Below are 19,670 nucleotides of genomic sequence, written 5' to 3'. Positions count from 1 at the left end.
CAGGCCGCCCGTGGGCCGCCCATAAGGGGAAGGGAGGGCGCGAGTGTCTGCCGGGAATATCGGTCCCCTCTCTGCAGGCCCCTCAGGGGGAGCAGGGCGTGGGGCCGAGGGCCTTGGTGGACAAGCCGACTTGGCCGTGTCCAGTCCTTTCCGGGGGCTACAGGCAGCTGTGCTCCGCCCCTCCCCACTCCAAGCCCAGGGCTCTGGGCCTCAGGCTCTTGGGGGGGGGCTCCCAAGGACCCAAGTGCTCCTGGCCTGTGTGGGGAGGCCGGAGGGGCTGCAGCTGCAGGACCATCTGTCTGGGATGGGGCATCGCTGAGATGGAGGGGGTCACAGTGTTTATATCCCACACATGCTCCCGCCCCGTGCAGTTCGTCAGCTGTGCTGTGCAGTGTCGCGTCTGTATTCTGTTTGTGTGGTACCCGCATCCCGCTGTTGCAGGAGAGCAAACAGGTGGGCATAAAGTCTACTCAGGACTAAAACTGCGGGGTGTACAGAGAACCTGCGGTGCAGCAGGGAGCTCAACACAGCCTTTATCTGGTGTGTGTGTGTAGTCGGCCTGGCGACCGCCAGCAGGTCCTGGCCCTACTACTCGCCCCTCTGAGCTGGAAAGGATGAGGGCTCTTCTGCTCCTGCATCAGGACCTCCCCCGGGACCCAGTTCCGGGGAGCATGGCTGTGGTACCTCCTTTGCAGATGTCTCATCTGGCAGCCTGGGACGTAGCAGGCCCTTCGTATCTGATGTAGGTCTTCCAGCTGCAGGGAGTCCTGCGGGGTCTGAGCTACTGCTGAGCAGCTGCTGCCCCAGTCACAGCTGCGCCAGCTGTCCACTCAGGTTCAGCCGCTGTTTACCCATCAGCCTCAGAGTAGGCGGGGCTTAGTTGCTCAAGAGCCCCTGGTACATGGCTTTGTGGGAAGCCTGGAAAGCTGGACAGAATCTAGCATCCCTGGGTGTCAGGGGTGGGCCTGGCTGCTCCCTGGATCACAGAACCTTCAGGAGCCTGCTTGCTCCCCATCTACCCCACCTAAAGCCCTTCTACCCGGCTATCCCCTGCTTCCTAAATGCTTCTGACCCCAGCCTGTAAGGGATCCATGGTAGCGTCCAGCCAGCCTCACCACCCCACAGGCTTCTGGAACAGCAGGTGGGCTGCTGGCGTCCTGTGCCCTGATGCTGCACTGTGTGTGAGCCTGGCGGCAGTACAGGACCTTTGGTCCTGGTCCTCCCCTCGTCCCTGCTCAGCCAGTCAGGGGCCAGGACTGGACCAGAACTCCCCAAGGGGAGCCTGGAACAGGACCCGGCTGTTGTGGGGAAGAGTGGACCTCTGGAGGCCCCCACCAGGATTTCAAGCTTTTGCCCCAGGAAGTCGGACTATGAACTAGTTGTGCTAATATTTACACAGCCTCGATTCAAACACATGGGTAGGACTGACAGCTGCACAGTTGAATAATGTGATGACTGGGCAGATGGGTGTTTCTGGAAGGGCTTTGGGAGCTCAGTGTCTGTGTGCGTGCATGCGCATGGGTGTGTGTGAGAGGTTTAATCTGGCTGCAGGAAGAGCTCTGAACCCGGGGGTTGTGGTTTGCAGGAGAATCCATCCCTTCATTCAGGGCAGCAGGAAAGTAGGGCTTGGGGGAGGCAAACAGATGTTTTGTTTTTCAAATCTCAGCTCAGTTTTGTGAGTTTATACAAGTTACCGCATCCCTTTGGGCCTGTTTCCCTGTCAGTGGTAGAGAATGGCGAGGGGTCTCAGAACGTGGTGGTCTTGCCAGGCTGGTCAGCCATGTGGCCTCCAGCTCCGGGCTACCTTTGTTCCAGTCAGCGCTCTGCTTTTCCCGACTGCCAGCGACCACTGCGTTTTCTTCCTTCCTCTTTTGTAAATTTCCTTTGACTTCCTATGCTGTTTGGAATATCCGCCCAGTAAGCAGAGAGGTAGGGCAGCAACACAGCTTCAGTGGGTTGGGCCCCAGCTGTAGGCCTTGGAGATATGCCCCCTCTTCCCCCCCTCGCCAGTGTGTGTTTGGTGGAGAGGATAAAGGCTGTTGAGTGTGATTTATCATTGATCCTCAAAAGCAAATCATGATGAGTTTAAAGGCCCTTGAGGCTCTTGAAGAATTAATTGGTGTGGCCTTGGAGGACCTGACTCTTCCCACTGTGTGAGCTGCTGCAGAGAGAAAATTGATGGCAATTATGGTGGAAGATATGGCACAGTGCCCTCTGGACCTGCCCCTGCTCTCTTCCCTTCTTGCGGGAGTGTTCCTCCAAGGCCTGGGTCTGTGGCCTGTGCCCCATGCCTGCCTAGCGCTGCACCCGGTCACGTGTGCAGGTGAGAACCCACTCACCAAACTCTGGGCCTAGAGGAGCCCTTTGTTTTCTGGGGAGATGAGAGTGGTCCCAGGGCACCCAGACTTGCATTTCCTCTGCTCACACCATAAACACTTGCCGAGCACACCTACTTTGTGCAGGCCCTGGGCTAGCATGAGAGCCAAAGCTTAGTGTTGTGAAACTGTACCGTCACTAGAGTCTAGGCTTGGGGCCACACCGACCCCTGGCCCCTCCTCTCCCAGCTGGTGAATAGCTCCCTCTGAACCTTTGTTTTCTCATCTTTGAAATGGAGCCAGAAGGAGCCCGGAGGTGCTGTGCAGCTCGGCTGGGCACTGAGTGGTAGCTGTTGTCACCTTTCCGCCGTCGCCACCGTTTCCCTTTGGTGACAGATCCGCTGTGCTAAGCGGCTCCCCGGTGCCCCGTGGTTTGCTTTTGGCTGGTTCCGGGAGCTGAGGGTTGATTTCCAACATGCACAAGGGAGCTCTGTCCTGAGTCCTCTCGGTCCCGCTTGAGTGTTTTTCGACCTTGTTTGTACATGGCTGTGGCTTTTCTGCCCCTTCCTGGAAGGAACCATTTCTTCCATTTTATTTCTTTGGACTGCGGCTTCCTGCTTGAACTGAACCATCAGTTTGAACTTCAGGCCCAGGTGGAATCCCACTTGTAGAGGTAGGAAGCAGCGACTGTGTTTGTTTTTTCCTCTTTACTCAAAGGTTAGCATAATGGTAATGGTAATAAGGGTAATAACAGCCCGGCTGTCCCTGACCGACACCTGTGTGAATGGCCGTGTTCTCAAGGCAGTTCTTGAGGACGGGCTGTGTGCTCCCTTGGTTTCACGGTGGGTGGGAAGTGCCCAGGGTCCCCAACAGGAGGATCTGGAGCTGGGATCCACGCTCCCGCTGCCCGGCCACAGGCTCTTTGCTCACCACCAGCCTCCGCTTCCTCTGTGTCAGATCATCTTTGGCAGAATATGTCACCATCGTGAATGGGCCTGTTATCCTGAGGCCAGAATGCTCGCGTGTTCACCCCCCATGCCGGCTCTCCTGGTGTCTGGTCTCCTTCCCCAGACCCCAAGAGTTGCAGGGACTCTGGCACCTGTCCTCGGCCCCAAGCTCTTGGGGCATTGTGGGTAGCATACTTCCTTTCTGTTTGCAGCTCAGGCGCTGTGTGAGCAGGGACTTGAGGGCAGAAGCTAGCGACCCCTTGACTGGCTTAGAGGACAAGCCTCGAGTGGAAACCCAAGGCCTGTGATGTCATTACAGACAAATGGGTGTGGGGCCTAGACTTGCTCCCATGGGAGGAAAGAGGATCTTACTAAACTAGGAAGTGTGGGAGAGTCCTCATCAGGGCAGGGCCGCCTCACGCTCGCCCATGGAAGGGCCCGGGCGGGTTGGAGTCTGCCTCATTCTCTCCAGGGCCTGCTTTAAACATAGAAGCCAAGTGTTTGCTTTTGTCTCTGGCTGGACGGCTAGGTAGTGTTAGCATCAAATGCATTACTGCCTGACTCGTGTAAATGATGTCTTTAAAAGCACAGTGAGCACTGAGGAGAGGTTAGTTATAATTGTTCTTATTTATTCTGGTTTTCCATAGTTATTCCTAAGCTTGGGAAGTCACACCTCCCTTAAGAGGAGGCTTTCCACAAAGCCTGGCCAGAGCTGGCCCTGACTGTTGGTTGTTCTGGCTGTCCACATCTGCACAAGTAGGCAGAGAGAGGATGTAGACTCCCGTGGTTAAAAGACAGATTCTGTACTCAGGCCAGCTACTTTCAAAACAAGCGCTTCTCCCATAGGGCACAAAGAGAAATGCCCTTGTCTAAAAACAAAGCAGTAACCCTTGTTTGGATGAGGCTAAGCATGGACTACTTTCAGGTGCTACAGCAGGTTTACACATGCAGCTCCAAATCCTGTTCCTCATCGACTTGGGGGTCTGGGCCTTCCCTTAGGCTTCCCGTGCCTCCGTTTCCCCGTTTGTCACAGGTACTCGTTGGAGTTGGGGCGAGTTCCAGGCACTAATCCACATAAAGTGCTGGGCCAGTGTGTGGGAGTCACCTGACGGACGGACCGCAGACTTGCATGTGCCGCGCCACCACCGTCCAAACAACCCACAGAGAAGCCGTCACTCTGCTGGGCATCAAAAAGTGGCACAGCAAGGGCTTTGGGGCCCAGGAGGGAGACCCAGGTGTGTGAGGAGCCCGTGGGGCTGGGGGCGGAGAGCACAGTGCCCAGCCCTGCATGGGGACTGGTGCCCCACACCGGGGAGCGGTGCAGTGGAGTCTCTAGGACTCTTGAGTTGTGGCTGTGCTGAGCTCCTGCTGCCCAGGATGTGTTGCTGCTGGCACCTAACTCGGCTCAGAGCTCAGGACCTGACCTCCGTCACAGCCTGGGGTCCCCGGGTCTGTTGCTCTACCCATTCTCCAGACAGCCTTGTTGCCAGGAGGGCAGCTGCAGTGGATGAGAGAGGACAGGCAGGGCTGGAGAGCCCCAGTCCCAGGTCCACCCCTTTCTGGATGTGTGGCTGGGATGTGGAAGGTCCCCCCCACAAGCCACTGCCTTATCTGTCAGAGGGGGACTGCAGGAGGGTGACAAGATATCTCACATAACAGGTGCCAGCACATGCCAGCAGGAGGGGACGTGGGTTTTGAAGGGTTGGAGCAACATAGCTGTAGGCCCGAAGTTGGCTCAGGTTTGAGACTAGGGTGAGAGTAGGCTACAGAATAAATACCGTAGTAAGTAGCACTCAGGTGACCTTTGAGTGTGACATGGTTACCTTATTGGAATCTCCCAAGAGCCCTGGGAAGCATCTTACAGACAGGGTGAAGTGAGGCTGGAAAATGCACGTGAAGGACTGGAGCTTTGTGGAATGCTGAGGGGAGGAAGAGAGGAGGTCCTGTGGGATGGGGGCCGTGGGTACAGCTGTCCTGGGGCTGCTGTTCCCCCCTCCCCTGCCTCCTAGAGGGCGTCAGCCTGTGCAGGTATGCGTGCGCGTGCATGCGTGTGTGACATGGCTCAGGCTAGTACAGCAACATGCTCTACCAACCATCCAAGACCCGAGTGTGTGATGCGCAGGACTTGGACTACTTTGTTTTTCCCACTTAGTGAACATGGTGGGGTGCTCCCCGAAGATAGTGGACCTTGGTGTGTGGAGAGCAAGCTGTAGCTCTGTTTTCTCTAAATTTTTGTGATGGAAATTTTCAAGCACATGCAGAGGTAGAGCAGATGATATAGTGGCCTCCTGGCCCCCACGTTATCTTTGGTTTTCTTTTTTCTTTTTCTGTCGGTCGTGGGGCTTGAACTCTGGGCCTGGGCGCTGTCCCTCAGCTCTTTAGCTCAAGGCTAGCACTCTACCACTTGAGCTACAGCACCACTTCTGGTTTTCTGGTGGTTTATTGGAGCTAAGAGTTTCACAGACTTTCCTGCCCGGGCGATCCTCAGATCTCAGCCTCCTGAGCAGCTAGGATGACAGGCGGGAGCCGCCGGCGCCCGGCTTATCTTTGGTTTTCGTCAAGGCCCCATCCCACCAGCATCACTCTGCCTGTCACTGACGCTGCAGCGCGCCATGAACAGCCTGCATTAGCTCAACTCCAGGAGCCCTAGGCTTGCGCTGCTCGCAGCCTGAGTGGTGTGTGACCCACCGGGGAAGCCAGGCCTGGAACTCGCTACTGGCGAGCAGGACTGTGAAGGCCTTGGAGGTGGGCTCCCAGTCCCCTGTCAGGTCAGGGTCCCCTGGGCCAGCCTGCCGCCCTTACCCCTCCGCCTCCAGTTGCTAGTTATCGTGGTACGGGCCGCCTTCCGCTTGGTTGGGCTGTGGGTGGTTTTGGCAGTGGGGCCAGCCCCTGCCTGCCCCCGTTTCCACATCACCTCAGCTTTGGATCCTCACAGCACCTCCAGTCCGGGTCCCGCAGGAGGCCTTGTACCTCCCTCCGAGCTCTGCTGCCGCCCTCCTGGCCTCCCGTGGCGCTGGGCTTGGGCCCTGTGTGCAGTGTGTTCCTGCCCGGTGCCAACAAGGTTCAGCGCACAGGGCCCCCAACCAAGTGTCATCAGAAGCAAGCAGAGGTCGCCCCAGTTCTGCCTGGGCCCAGCCTGAGCACCGCTGGTCACCCCCTCCTCAGCCCCAGTGCCGCTGCTGGGCTGGGCGGCCTGGTGCTTCCCACGGAGGCCAGCACGCTCGCCAAGGCCCTTTCCCACTAGCAAGCCCACCACCCGCGGCCCCCTGTGGCTCCTGTCCCACGTGACCCGGACGTGGTGACTGCACCGCTCGAGGCTGGGAATCTGTGTGGTGTTGACCCGTAGGCCCTTCAGGCCATCCTGTGAGGTAGCCGCTGCTTCCACTTTATGACTGGGAGGTTGAGGCATGGAGAGGCCCATCACATAGGACGCCGGGGCCCTGGGCGCAGTGTGGGAGCTGTGGGAAGCTGGGGCAGCACCGCCTGCCCGAGCCTTTGTGTGCCTCAGGCCCCTGCTGCGTGTGACGGTGCGGGCAGATGGGCGCTGGTAACTGCTGATGCGTAGGAGCCTCGTGGGCAGACAGGGTGGGGGGCGTGCATGACAGGCCAGGAGTGTGGCCTGCACCTCAGATGGAGTTGCTTCCCAGGCCTTCTGACACCTGTCTGCCTCCGTTCCTTCCTCTACGTCAAAAAGATGGTCTAGCACAATCTTACAAGTTCTCCTTAGGCTACACCCAGAGTGACTGCGTGGACACTGGATGCTGGGGGTCATAGTGTGACACTGTGGGGCCTCTTGATTGCCACGCACAGACTGCCCGGGTTGGGGTGTAGAGTGGGGGCTGCGTGTGTCGAAGCAGGGGTGGGCTCTCAGTTCTTCCTGTTCAGTACGGCTGTGTGCTTTGAAAAGGCCGATTGTCCTGGGCTGGGCACCGCACCCCTGGCCTGTAGGCTGGGCCGTGTGGCAGCCAGGCTGTGCGGCAGGCTTGTTTCTCCCCGCCAATGCCCACGCTCCCCGGGCCGTCTCCCCAGCCCGCGCCTCCCGGGGAGTCCCAGGGGCCCAGCCCGGCCCCGTCTGCCGGAGCCTGCCACAGAGAGCTGCTTTATGCAAGCCCATTTTGTGCGTATGGAAATAACTAGAGGCCTCTGTATTTAATTTGGCTTCGCTGGAAGCATTTTTGGCTGTGTGTGTGTAAGTGTGTGTATTCTGAAAAGTCTTTCTGAGGGAGGCCTGGGGTCGGAAGCTCTGGTCATCTTTGTGCAGTCAAAGCCAACAAGAGCTGCCCTGCTTAGCCAGCCGGGGTGGGGTGGAGGATGGGCTCCAGGAAATGGTGAGTGAAAGCAAGAAAGGAAGAGGGGAAGAGGCCAAACCATCCTGGGCGAGGTTTGGCTGGGAGCAGATGTGTCAACTTTGGTCTCTAGACCCTGCAGGCAGAGTGGAAGGAGAGAGCCTGGGCAGAGGTGGAGCGGGAGAGGGGGGGCCCATGGAGCTCTGGACTGCACCCCTCCCGCATTGCTGTCCAGCGGCAGGCGTGTCTTTGCTGGACTCCACAGCGCCAGTGGGTGAGGGACGGCAGCCAGTGTCTGATGAGACCGTGGAGCCCGGAGAGGTCAGGTCACCTGCCCTGTCCTCAGCCTGGAAGTGGGGACACTCGAGTGGGTACCCTGGGCTTCCCCCATCGCCCACTGGTGCCTCTGGAGCCATCTTTCCCCACACAGGCTGGCCTTCGGGGGTGGGAGAGGAGAGGTGGGGGAGGTTTCACCCCCATGCTCCCCCTGAGAGTCTAGCTTGCAATAAACAGCAGCTCTCCAAGGGCTTTTAAATCGTATCCTGGCCCTGCAGACGCTGGCGTGAGGTGTGGCACTCACAGTCCGCGGTGGTGGATATGGTCCAAGGGATGAGCCTGTTTTGGTGGCATGTCATACGGATCAAACCGAGGATCCAACTGTGAGGAAGCCTGAGCTTCCCACAGCCCCGCAGACACCTCCACTTCCTAAGTCCTGTCTCTCGGGACGTGGTGTCTTGATCAGGTTCTTGGAATGACCGTCTTGCTCGCGATGCCCACAGAGGCCAGGCGGGAAGGTGATGCGCAGAGGCAGGCCACGGCTGGCAGGTGATGGGGGCCACGGTGATGCGCAGAGGCAGGCCACGGCGGGCAGGTGATGGGGCCGTGACCGCGGCCGGTGTGTGACCACGGCCCTGTGTGTGACCGTGGCCCCGCGATGCCCACAGAGGCCAGGCGGGAAGGTGATGCGCAGAGGCAGGCCACGGCGGGCAGGTGATGGGGGCCGTGATCGCGGCCGGTGTGTGACCGCGGCCCCCCGGCGTGCCCACACTCACATCCCCCCTCTAGAAAAGCTAGAATCCCAGATTTTCCATTTAACCTCTGGATGTTGAGATGTTGGTAACTTATTCCTGTTTTTGTATTATCTGTTACAAGCAGGGTCTCGGGATAGCCTAGGCTGGCCTGAAACTATAGACCCTCCTGCCTCAGCCTCCTGGTTCGGGCCTCGCTACCATGCTGGCTCATTCGAGTTTTATTCTGGTCACGTAGCATGCCGTGCAGACCCCCCTGGGCCAGGCCAGACCGCCAGTCCACGCGTGGAGTCCATCATCCCGACAGCCGCGCAGCTCCTGGCCCACCCTGCCCGAGGTGGCGCTGGGAGGAGAGAGGGCTGTCTCCAGCGTCACAGCAGAGGCTGCCACCGCGGCTTTGGTTGCTAGAGGCTAGCTTGCTTCCCTGTGAGTGAGGCCTGCTGCCCTGTCTGGCGGTGGGGTCCCCAGGCTGTGGGGCTGTTCCCCAGGCAGCTTGGGCCTTCTGAAGGACTGACAGGCGTGATACCTCACCAGACAGCCTGGGCTGGCTCACTGGCGGGGCGTTTGTGTCGGCCCCCACCCGGAGCCTCCAGCCGCTCTGCCAGCTGGCTTGCAGCCTGTGTTGCTGGCTGTGCTTGCCAGCCTGTGGTGAGCTCTACTCCGACCTCCTGTCTCAGGCCCACCAGGGCCCAGCTGAGCCTGGTGGGCCTCTCAGGACGGGGAGGTGGACAGCAGGCAGAAGGTGTCCTCGGAACAAGCCCATGGCCCCAGGGGATGGGCTGCCTTTGGGCCCCCCATCGTTCCTCAGTTTCTAAAGGCCTGAGTGGTGGGGTTCTGGGAGCCTCAAGCTTGCATCTTTGTGTTGGAGGAGCTGGCAGCCACAGGACAGCACAGAGCGGAGGAGTGTATCGCAGGGCGGGGTCTCTGCGTGGCCCCGAGCGTGGCCCCTGTGTCTCCCTCTGTAGAGCAAGCAGCAGAAATGTTAAAGGAGGGAAATGTTAAAGGCGGGTGAGAAGTGTGGCTCAGACCTCAGCTTTTGTGTCCAGGTTCATTGTTGCCAGCGTCTTTCATTCGGTGGCACCTGTTTGTGTCCAGCCTGCTGGGTGTGGGGGTCACCTTGGGAAGGAAGTGGACAGCACTGCCTTCCTGCTGTGTCTCACGGGCATGGATGTGCAGCGCAGAAGGAAGCACACTGCGGCCCTCTGCGCCCGACCGTGCGCCCGGAGGCGGCACCTGCAGGTCCAAACACGCGCTCCTTTCTCTTTGGGGCGCCTCTTTCCCTTGGCGCCATGCTTATGGGGTACATGGGGCCAGCCTCCCAGGATATCTGCCCAGACACCAAGATGCCATCTTGTCTGGCCCCCAGAGCTGCATGCCCAGCTGGAGCATAGCAAGACCTCCTGCTCCTCCAGTGACGAGCAGCTAGGGGCAGGATCGGGTTCGCGCTGCCTCACCTGACTCCAAAGCCCTCCTCATGGATTTGAACACCGGTGGCCTGCAGGGAGGGCCCCTCCTTCCGTGCCAGGAAAATGTGTTGACTGGACAGGACAAGGGCCTGGCTGCGTGGCCCTGGGGCCGGGCGCCCGGGACACAGACCTTTCTTCCTTCTGGAGGGGGAGAAATGGGGTTGGGGTTCCGGCCTCAACTCCCCCCCCAAGAGGAACATACCAGAGGGCAGGAGGGCAAAAGCCACACAGGCCCCTCGGTTGGCCGTCACAGTGCCTCTCAGCCTCGGGCACCCCGCACAGCATCCTCCTCTGCTGCCCCAATGGTTCCAGAAGGCCTCGGCCCCCAGGTTCTCCCGCCGCCCCCCGCCCGTCACGCTGGCAGCAGCTGACCATCGGGAAATGCTGAGTGCTGGCTCAGTAAGCGAAGCTCTAAAAATAGCTGCCGCTCTGAGAAGCCCATTGTTTTCAGTCCTATATTTTTCTCCATATATAAAAGCCACCTCTGGAGTCTGAGTGCGGGACGTTGGGGAGTTGAGCTCCTGCTCGGCCGAGCTGGGCCTGAGCTGGGCCAGCCTCCGGCCTAGAGGCGTTGGGCAGCGGAGGCTGGCCAGCACCACACCCCAGGCAGGCCAGAGGGGTGAGGAGGCTGCACAAGCTGGCCCCAGGGTGTTCACACAGAGCCACCCAACAGGTCTATGGCCATGAGGCTAGAGGGGCTGAAGCTGCCCCCCGCAACCAAGCATGGGGTGCAAGTGTCCCCTTTCCCCTCACCCTGGTGGCAGGCTCCTGAGCTGGGCCCACCTGAATCCTAGCCTGCTAGGGAGGAGAGTGAGGCGCCAAGGAGGGGCTTTGGCCCAGCTGGGCCTGGCCGAGGTCCTGGGGAGGAGCAGGGAGGACCCTAGAGGAACAGAGCCCTGTGGGGCTGTGCCAGGCTGGAGGGGCCCCTGAGGCCCAGGAAGGGGGCAGGGGAGGAGCTCGCCCTGTGCAGTGTAATGCCCACGCGGTCACCTCTGCCTGCCTGTTGGAAGGTCCTCTCCCCAAGCCAAGGCCCCTGGGACCTGATCCACCACCTTTCCCGCTCCGGGGAGCCGGATGATGGGACTTGACCCCAGCCCAGACCCCGCTGGTAGATGCCATGGTGCCATGTTGTCCTGCTCCAGCCGTGAGTGGGTCAGTGAGGGAAGGAGACCTTGGACTTTTGGCCATGGAAGTCTCTAATCACAGCCCGTGGGGGCTCCGGTCAAGGATGAGGACTCAGCAGAGTCCATGATGGGTATGGTGCTACCGGGAGCCGCTCGGGCCCCGCAGTCGAGTGTTCTAGGTTTCACAAGCTGCTGCTCCAGTCCTCTCTTCCCGAGCCCAGCGAGAAGCACACTCCCTGGGAACAGAGCTGAGCAAGTACTTGTTAGACTAAACATATGTGTGTTCACACTGTTACCTGGGTATTTTCAGTCAAGCAGACGGTTGAAAACCCATGCTGAGGGAGCCACAGGTCAGGAGGGCCAGGCATACACACAAATGTAACTGTAACGTGCATGCACACACCGATGTATATCTATCTACATATGTAGACAAGACTGTGTCTGTATGCCTGCATACATGCATACCCAGGTATATACATGTGCAAGACAGATTGCACAAACGTCCACACAAATGTGAGTGCACACACATGTAAACGTGCAGTCCCACGCATGTCATGCTCACAGGTGTGCATGACTACACTGACACGTGTGTACATAGGGGTGTGGCACGCATGGCTCTCTTCTCGGCTATCCCAGTGTGCCAGGGACCCCGGGCTGGACAGCTGCAGTATGTGGCCTACACCCTAGCCACAGCTGAGGCCTGGGGAGAAACTGGGGGGCCGCTGTCTTCTACAGAAGAAGCACTGGAGTTCTGTGGAGCTGGAGCCTGCATCGGGGCCACCACTGCAGGGCTGTGGCCTCGGAGGTATCTGCCACCTGACCACTGGGTGCTGCTGGCCTCCAGGGGCAGGTGTCCCTGGAGTCTTGGGATTAATGAGCCTGGCTGCCTGTGGCTGGGAGGCCACATCACACGGGGGCACCCTCTTTGGGTAGGGGGGCCAGGTGGCCGAGGAGGGCCGTCTGAGAGCCAGTCCACAGCTAGACGCCGTGTAGGTTAACATCCAGCCAGATGCACTTGCAGGGCAGAACAGCTTTCTGAAGTGTGACCTCCCGCTCTGGTCCTGCCCCTCAGGATGCCAGGCAAGGCGGGGGCCTGTTCACTCCACCCTCACCGGCTCCTGCTGCCAGGCTGTGCAGAAAAAGCAGGGGCCGCATTGCTGTTCCTGGGCACACCCAGGCGCGGCCGGGGAGGGAAGGAGAAGGGACGCCGAAGGCCTGTGTGGCATAGCTAGAGAGGGGCAGCCCACCAGTCTCGGTGAGCTGTCTAGGGCCGAGGAAATGGGGTCCACGAGTCTAGAAGTGGAGCCCCAGGGAGAGCAGTTGCTCATGTGGACAGCTGTGCCCTGCGGGGAAGTCACTGCACCAAGAGCCGGGCACCCGCGCAGGACAGGGGCATCCTCAGGAGCAGCTCACGGCTCTGCTGCCGGGGCTCCAGGGGGCTCCGTGGTCGGTCCTGGCCTACAGTGTTCTGAGAGCACCAGGAGGCAGAGTCTGCGTCCTTCTCCCAGACCTGTGCCTCGCATGCTGCTCTTCCCCAGGCTGAGCCTGAGGGCTGTGAGGACGGGGTGGACGTGGGGTCAGCAGGAGCAGGGTGATGTGGATGTGCCAGCCAGGCGGGTGAGCTGAAGGCCTCCTGGGCAGGGCACCTCCTCCCCTCCTCCCGGGTCTGATGGCACATGGTCAAGAGGTGGCACCTCTGAGCCAGGCCTCTCATGGTGTTTGGTGGGTGGGTGGGAGTGATCATGACCTGGGCAGAAAACCTGAAAGGAGGGGTAGGAGCAGTGTGCACAGAGAGGCAGGTGAGCCCGTGAGTGCTTATGTGGGCACATAGGCGTTCATGTGCACGCATGCACAGGCATGTGTCCGCGTGAACATGTGTGCGTGTGAGCATATGCACTTGCATTGTGCGGGTTGGAGAGCGCGTGCCTCCTGTGAGCGGAGCACTCTCTGGGAGGGGCCTCCCGGGTCAGCTCTGCGGAGCACAGGTGAAGTCACCCCGCTAACTACCCGCTCTGTACAGGAGTAGACACTGAGGCACGGGCTTCCTTCTCCCAGCCACACGGGGAGAGCAGTGGAACCAAAGTTCCACCCCACGTGTGGAGCTGGCTCTGAGGGAGAGAGGCAGGGTAGGGAGGGAGCTGCCCTCCTGAGGGGCAGGGGTGGCCCCCGCAGTGCTCAGCCCCCTCGGGGGCCCGCATGTGGCCAGGGCGTGGGGGTGGGGGAGGGCTGGCCGGGGCTCTGGAACGCAATGTGCAGAGGACAGTCCATCCCATAAGGAGAAGCTCTCCCCCCTCCTCTCCCCTCCCCAGTTTCTGTCTGCTGAGGTCTGAGGGTGTTGGGCCTCGTGGTAGCTGGGCAGAGCGCGCACACACACACATGCACACACACGCACACACGAACGCCAGTGTGCAGGAGAGTGGAGTTAAGCTGAGCCCATAAAACACAGCAAAGGTAACAACACAAAATGGCCTTTGTGGTGCTGGGGCTTCCCTTTGGGCCAAGAGGCCTTGGCACCATGCTCCTGGTGGAGTTAGAGCCTGCCAGGCATGCACCTCCACGGGCAGAAAGCTCTCTCTCCCTCCGGAGTGTCCTGTGCTGGGCAGTATAGACCAGATGTAGTTCATCCCCTGGAGAAAGTCACTCCAGCCTCAGCTTGTCATTCTGCCCAGGCTTGGTGAACGGCCCACCGCCTCCCGCTGGCTGCTCTTCCTAGCCCCCAGTCCCAGCACCTGGTAGGAAACCTCAAGCTCTGTAAAGTGGGCGTGGCAACTGGAGTCCATCCCCGTGCGTTGCTGTTCAGGCAGGGCACTGGGGTCCCACCCGTGGTCTTCAGGAGTCTGGGCAGGTGAGCACGCCCCACCCTGGCTCTGGACTCAAGTCTTGTGTGTGATCTGACAACTATAGCAGAGCTATTTTTGTTTCTGGCTCAGCTATGTGGCGGATCAGTTCCCATTGATCTTAGAGTCACCCAAACCATTGCCAAGTCTCTTCTAGAAGAACAGCTGTCAGACCAGATCTTTACCCGTCTCAACATTAATTTTGTGATGCTGACTTAGAATTAAATTAAGTCCTTTGGTGATGAGTGTTTACATTATCTCCGATCTTCTGTACTTAGAAAAATCTCACTGCTGTGGAAATCCTTGTATTTACCCCTTTGCGTATTGTTCTTATCTTTGGCAGTACTTGCTAGGAAGGTACCCTACCACTTGATCTAGGCCCCCAGCTCTATTGCTTTGAGGTAGTTTTGGATAGGGCCCATCTCTGCTGCAGTCTTCCTACCCGAGCCTTTGCAGAGCTGGGTTCACAGAGGTGCTTATGTCTTAACTAAATGTCTGGAAGAGGGCTGCTGGCCCACGAGCATCTCCTTAGAGAACATCCAAAGAACACCCCAGAAACTGAGCTGCAGGGTGTCCTACCTCATTCCTTGCTCTGCATGTGGCTGGGCATCTGGGAGAGGTGAATTCGGGGTGCTGTTGAGGGCCCCATCTGCTGGCTGGGGTGTTGAGATGCAGAGGCAGTGATGGCGGGGGCCAGCCTGGCCCCCCCTTACCCACAGGTCTCAGCTAGAGACTTGTGCACAGAGACTTGAAATGTGTCCACATTGGAGCCACCTGCCAACCACCATACTCAGTGAACCTATCATGAAGTAGAAACATGGCATCTTTTTGTTTATCAGTATGATAAGCTCTATTAAGAACAGCTTCTCGGTATCTACTACTGTGTGGCTTCTGAGTGGCACTGTTCCTAGGTCCCGAAAGGACCTAGCTAGGTGGGGAGAGGCCTGCGTGCGGCTGCTGTCCCTGGGCCTGCCCGAGAGCCCCTAGGAGGCGGCCTTGTGCCAGGGACCACCTCGCTATTTCCTTTCTTATCAGGGTGGTCTGAGTTGGGTCTGCTGTGGAGTTCGGAAAGGCTGCTGCTTTGTACAACCTGAGGGCCATTCACAAGGACTTGGCATCTGGTGGTGACCGTTGTACACAGCTGGAGTTGCTTTGGGAGGAAGGACTGAGGTCCTGGGCCCGGGGGTGGAAGTGCCGGCTGTGGTGACCCCAGCCCTTCCCTTCCTGGTGAGGGTGCACTGGAGGACTGCTCTCCCCCCCTCCTCCCTCCCTCCAGAGCCTGCTGGCCAAAGCTGCTCACGGTGGGAATTCTGAGCTGGCACGGCCAGAACATTCCTTCGTGCCCCTTCCCCAGGCCCAGAGCCCCCCTCCAGGTGGATGATGCCCATTCTGACATCATGCTTGTTGCCTGGGCCCTGCTGTAGCCCTGCCCACCGCAGAGCAGGGCCCAGCCCAGCCTGGCAGTGGCACCAGCTTCTCTGTAGCCCTGCCCCAAGCAGCGTTCCTCTGGGAGTGGCTGTGACTCCCCGGTCGTAGGCTGCCCGGGGACCGGCAGCTGTGTTCAGGCACAGAGGGCTGAGTTGCTCGACGTGGACAGAGGTGTGTTTGCTCAGCACCCCGGGCTCTAGGCAGGGGCAGCATGGTGAACTGGGAAGGGCCGGTCCATCCTCTCTGCTGGGCTACTGGCAGGTGGCTCAGGGATCAGGTCCTGCTCGTTGGGTATCTGCTGAGCACCTGCCTGCAGGAATCCCACAAGACGCCAGGCTGGCCTGTGTGAGGAAGGAGGCGGGGAGGGAAGCGAGGAGCATGGACGGCTGCGCCTGCCGAGCCCTGGGCTCTGCTATGCTCACGGAGCCTCTCCCCTCTGCAGCGTCGAGGGCGAGGTGCCCACCAGCGAGGCCGGCACATCCCTGGACAGCCCCTCCGCCTACCACCAGGGCCCCTTGGTGCCCGGTTCAAGCCTGAGCCCGGACCACTACGAGCACGCGTCGGTGGGAGCCTACGGGCTGTACCCGGGCCCACCGGGGCAGCAGCGCACGCGGAGGCCCAAGCTGCAGCACTCCACCTCCATCCTGCGCAAGCAGGCGGAAGAGGAGGCCATCAAGCGCTCGCGGTCTCTGTCCGAGAGCTATGAGCTCTCCTCTGACCTGCAGGACAAGCAGGTAAGTGGCCCGGGGCCAGCGCAGGGTCCCCCTGGTTGGCAGAACTCCAGCCGAGGTGTGCCACCGAGACCGGGGCCTGCTTCATTCTTCCAGGTGACCCAGAACCTTCTGCCAGCCTGGCCCCGAGATGTGGGAGGGGTGTAGTGTGGAGGCAGCTGGCTGGGAACGGCTCCAGAGCCTCTTCTGTGGTGTCCGTGTTTGTGTGGCTGAGATTGGAGAGTGTGGTGTCTCAGTCCACAGCCAGCGTCACAGGACACGGGTCCTTAGGGCCCAGGGGACAGGGCCCAGATGGGGGATAGCACTGGGCACCTTAGTCCTCCTCCAGCTGCCTGAGTGGAGGTGCTCACCATGCCAACAGCTTTCTAGGGCCCTGGTCAAGGGAGAGGCTCACATTAGGGGTGTGTGGAATGCCTGTGTGCAAAGCAACCCTGCCACGTGGCCCCCAGGGGGCCCCCAGCGTGCGCACAGTGGGCCCCGAGAAGGACTAGGAGTGAACAGAGGCTGCGGTGCAGGGTGCCCAAGCAGCCCCACTGCGTGTTTAAAACCAAAGAGGTCTCCGTGGCACCCTTAAAATAGAAACGAGAGGTCGAGGCTTCACAGGGGCCCAAGTTCAGGGCTCGTGTGCTGCAGCCGCTGGTTCTCATTCCTCCTGTAGTAGCCAAGTGTCTGTGGGTACCCGACACGGACTGTGTGCTGGGGAGCGGACCGGAGTGGATGAAGGGCGGCTGAGTTGTGGGAAGAAGGGATGGCAGGTACAAAGGCCCTGAGGCAGGAATGAGCGTAGCGCGTGTTGGGTCGGTAGATGACAGGGAGGAGGTGACGGTCACGTAGCACTTCCTGCCTGTGGAGCTTCCCGGCGGGCCAGGCAAGGCGGAAAGGGGGCAGGTGGCCCGTGCTCGTGAGACCCACATGGGGTGTAGTGGCGCAGAGTCCCGGCAGCAAAGGAGCCACGTGGGTGTCGGGGTTCTCCTGTCCCTGAGAGCAGGGGCCCGGTGCACATCAAGGATGGTCCCCAGTCACTAAGCGCCAACAGCTCTGCCCTGTGGGAGGGCAGACTTCTCATTCTCATTCACTCTGTTCACTGTCCCTTGTATGAGAGGGCCTGGGAGAGGGGGGTCTAGCCACCACCGCTACCCGGGGGTCCTGGGCCGCATGCCTCCCCCCTGGGGACCCCTTCGGGCCGGGCGCTGTGGGCGGGGTCTCAGGAGGGTCATGTCCCCTGGCTCAGCCTGTAGCTAAGCTTTCCCTGGTCCTAGTGCTGTAGTAGATGGGGGCCTCATGTCAGTTCTGGCTAGGAAAATAGTGATTGACCGGGTGCTGGTGGCTCCCACCTATAATCCTTGCTACTCAAGTCTGAGATCTGAGGATTGCAGTTCAAAGCCAGCCAGCCCAGACAGGAGAGTCCATGAGACTCTTATCTCTAGTTAACTACCAAAAAAACTGGAAATGGTACTATGGCTTAAAGTGGTAGAAGACTAGCCTTGAGCAAAACGAGCACAGGGACAGTGCCCAGGCCCTGGGTTCAAGCCCCAGGAGTGAGTGGTGAGTTGGGATGGGTTAGGGGCGCCTGGGGTGGTGTGTGCCTGGGGAGAGGCGGGGAGAGGCCCTGTGATTCTCCCAGAGCTCTGGTTTGCCTCCCTGCAGTCCTGACCCCAACCCGCACACACAGACTTGGGCAGGGCTCAGGTAGCAGGTGGCTCTGGTCCTCAAGGTACAGGGACAGCAGGAGAAGAGGCCCTAGAGCGAGCCTGGGCCCAAGCTGGTGGCCCTGGGCCTGAGATGCCCTGGAAGGATGTCACCGAAGGGTTCTCAGGCAGAAGAGCAGAAGAGCGGGGTGAGGTGTGGCCACTGCAGCAGAGCGAGGCGGAGGCCCTGCCCCCTGGCGGCCTACGCAGCCCTCCTGCCCGCCCAGGACCTGAGATTTTTTTTTTTTTGCTCAATGCTGGTGCTATGCTACTCAAGCCACAGGTCAGCTCCTGGCTTTTGGGTGGTTAATTGGAGATAAGAGTCTCTTCCTGCCCAAATTGGCTTCAAACCAGGATCCTCAGATTTCAGCTTCCTGAGTAGGATTATAGGTGGGAGCCTGGCAAACATGGGGTTTCTCCATCTTGTCTTGGAATGTACACCAACCATTGTTCGAGCCAACTGTGGCCTGTGGCAGGTCCTCTCAGGCCGGGCCCCTGCACTGGGTAGGCATCGCCAGGCCAGCACTCAGGCTTGGCCTCACTTCCCGTTCCTTCCCCCGCCAGGTGGAGATGCTAGAACGCAAGTATGGGGGCCGCCTCGTGACCCGCCATGCAGCCCGCACCATCCAAACGGCGTTCCGCCAGTACCAGATGAACAAGAACTTCGAGCGCCTCCGAAGCTCCATGTCGGAGAACCGTATGTCCCGCCGGATTGTGCTGTCCAACATGAGGATGCAGTTCTCCTTTGAGGGGCCCGAGAAAGTGCACAGCTCCTACTTCGAGGGCAAGCAGGTCTCCCTGACCAACGATGGCGCGCAGCTGGGCGCCCTGGTGCCCTCCGAGTGCGGAGACCTCGGGGAGCCCGCCCTCAAGTCTCCGGCCCCCTCCAGTGACTTCGCCGACGCCATCACGGAGCTGGAGGACGCCTTCTCCCGGCAGGTGAAGTCTCTGGCCGAGTCCATCGACGACGCCCTGAACTGCCGGAGCCTCCATGCCGAGGAGGTGCCGACCCCGGAGGCGGCGAGGGCCCGGGACGCTGAGCCCAAGGCCGCCCTGCACAGCATGGACCACCACAAGCTGGACGAGATGACCGCCTCCTACAGCGACGTCACCTTGTACATCGACGAGGAGGAGCTGTCGCCGCCACTGCCGCTCGCGCCCGCCGGGGAGAGGCCTCCCAGCACCGAGGCGGACCTGCGCCTGCGGGTCGGGGGTGCCGGCCAGGACTACTGGGCCCTGGCCCACAAGGATGACAAGGCCGACACAGACACGAGCTGCCGGAGCACTCCGTCGCTGGAGCGGCAGGAGCCCCGGCTGCGGGTGGAGCACCTGCCCCTGCTCACCATTGAGCCTCCCAGCGACAGCTCGGTGGACCTCAGTGACCGCTCGGACCGCGGCTCACTCAAGAGGCAGAGCGCCTATGAGCGCAGCCTGGGAGGCCAGCCGGCCAGCCCCAAGCACGGCTCCCACGGTGGCGCACCCAAGGGCCTGGCCCGGGAGGACCCCGAGCTGCGGCCCCGGCCCCCCAGGCCCCTGGAGAGTCACCTGGCCATCAATGGCTCAGCCAATCGGCAAAGCAAGTCTGAGTCGGACTACTCCGACGGGGACAACGACAGCATCAACAGCACGTCCAACTCCAACGACACCATCAACTGCAGCTCCGAGTCCTCGTCCAGGGACAGCGTGCGGGAGCCCACGCTCAGCAAGCAGACCTACCACAAGGAGGCCCGCAACAGCTGGGACTCGCCGGCCTTCAGCAACGACGTCATCCGCAAGCGCCACTACCGCATCGGGCTGAACCTCTTCAACAAGTGAGTCCT

At 60.2% G+C, this 19,670-nt stretch overlaps 1 protein-coding gene across 2 annotated transcripts in view; it reads left to right on the top strand.

Annotated features, from left to right (window-relative positions):
* Positions 1–19,670, top strand: part of Iqsec1 (IQ motif and Sec7 domain 1) — a 78,143-nt gene that overhangs the window by 31,766 nt on the left and 26,707 nt on the right. For both annotated transcript variants that reach the window (XM_013010491.1, XM_013010492.1), the window contains exons 2-3: positions 15,874–16,165; positions 18,415–19,661. In XM_013010491.1, coding sequence (XP_012865945.1) covers positions 15,874–16,165; positions 18,415–19,661 — 1,539 coding nt within the window. The remainder of the gene's footprint in view (positions 1–15,873; positions 16,166–18,414; positions 19,662–19,670) is intronic.

This window comes from Dipodomys ordii, unplaced genomic scaffold (genome assembly GCF_000151885.1).
Source record: "Dipodomys ordii isolate 6190 unplaced genomic scaffold, Dord_2.0 Scaffold12, whole genome shotgun sequence".
Classification (NCBI taxonomy): Eukaryota; Metazoa; Chordata; class Mammalia; order Rodentia; family Heteromyidae; genus Dipodomys; species Dipodomys ordii.
Note: the sequence above shows the minus strand (reverse complement) of the source record. Positions and strands in the feature narration are given on the sequence as shown.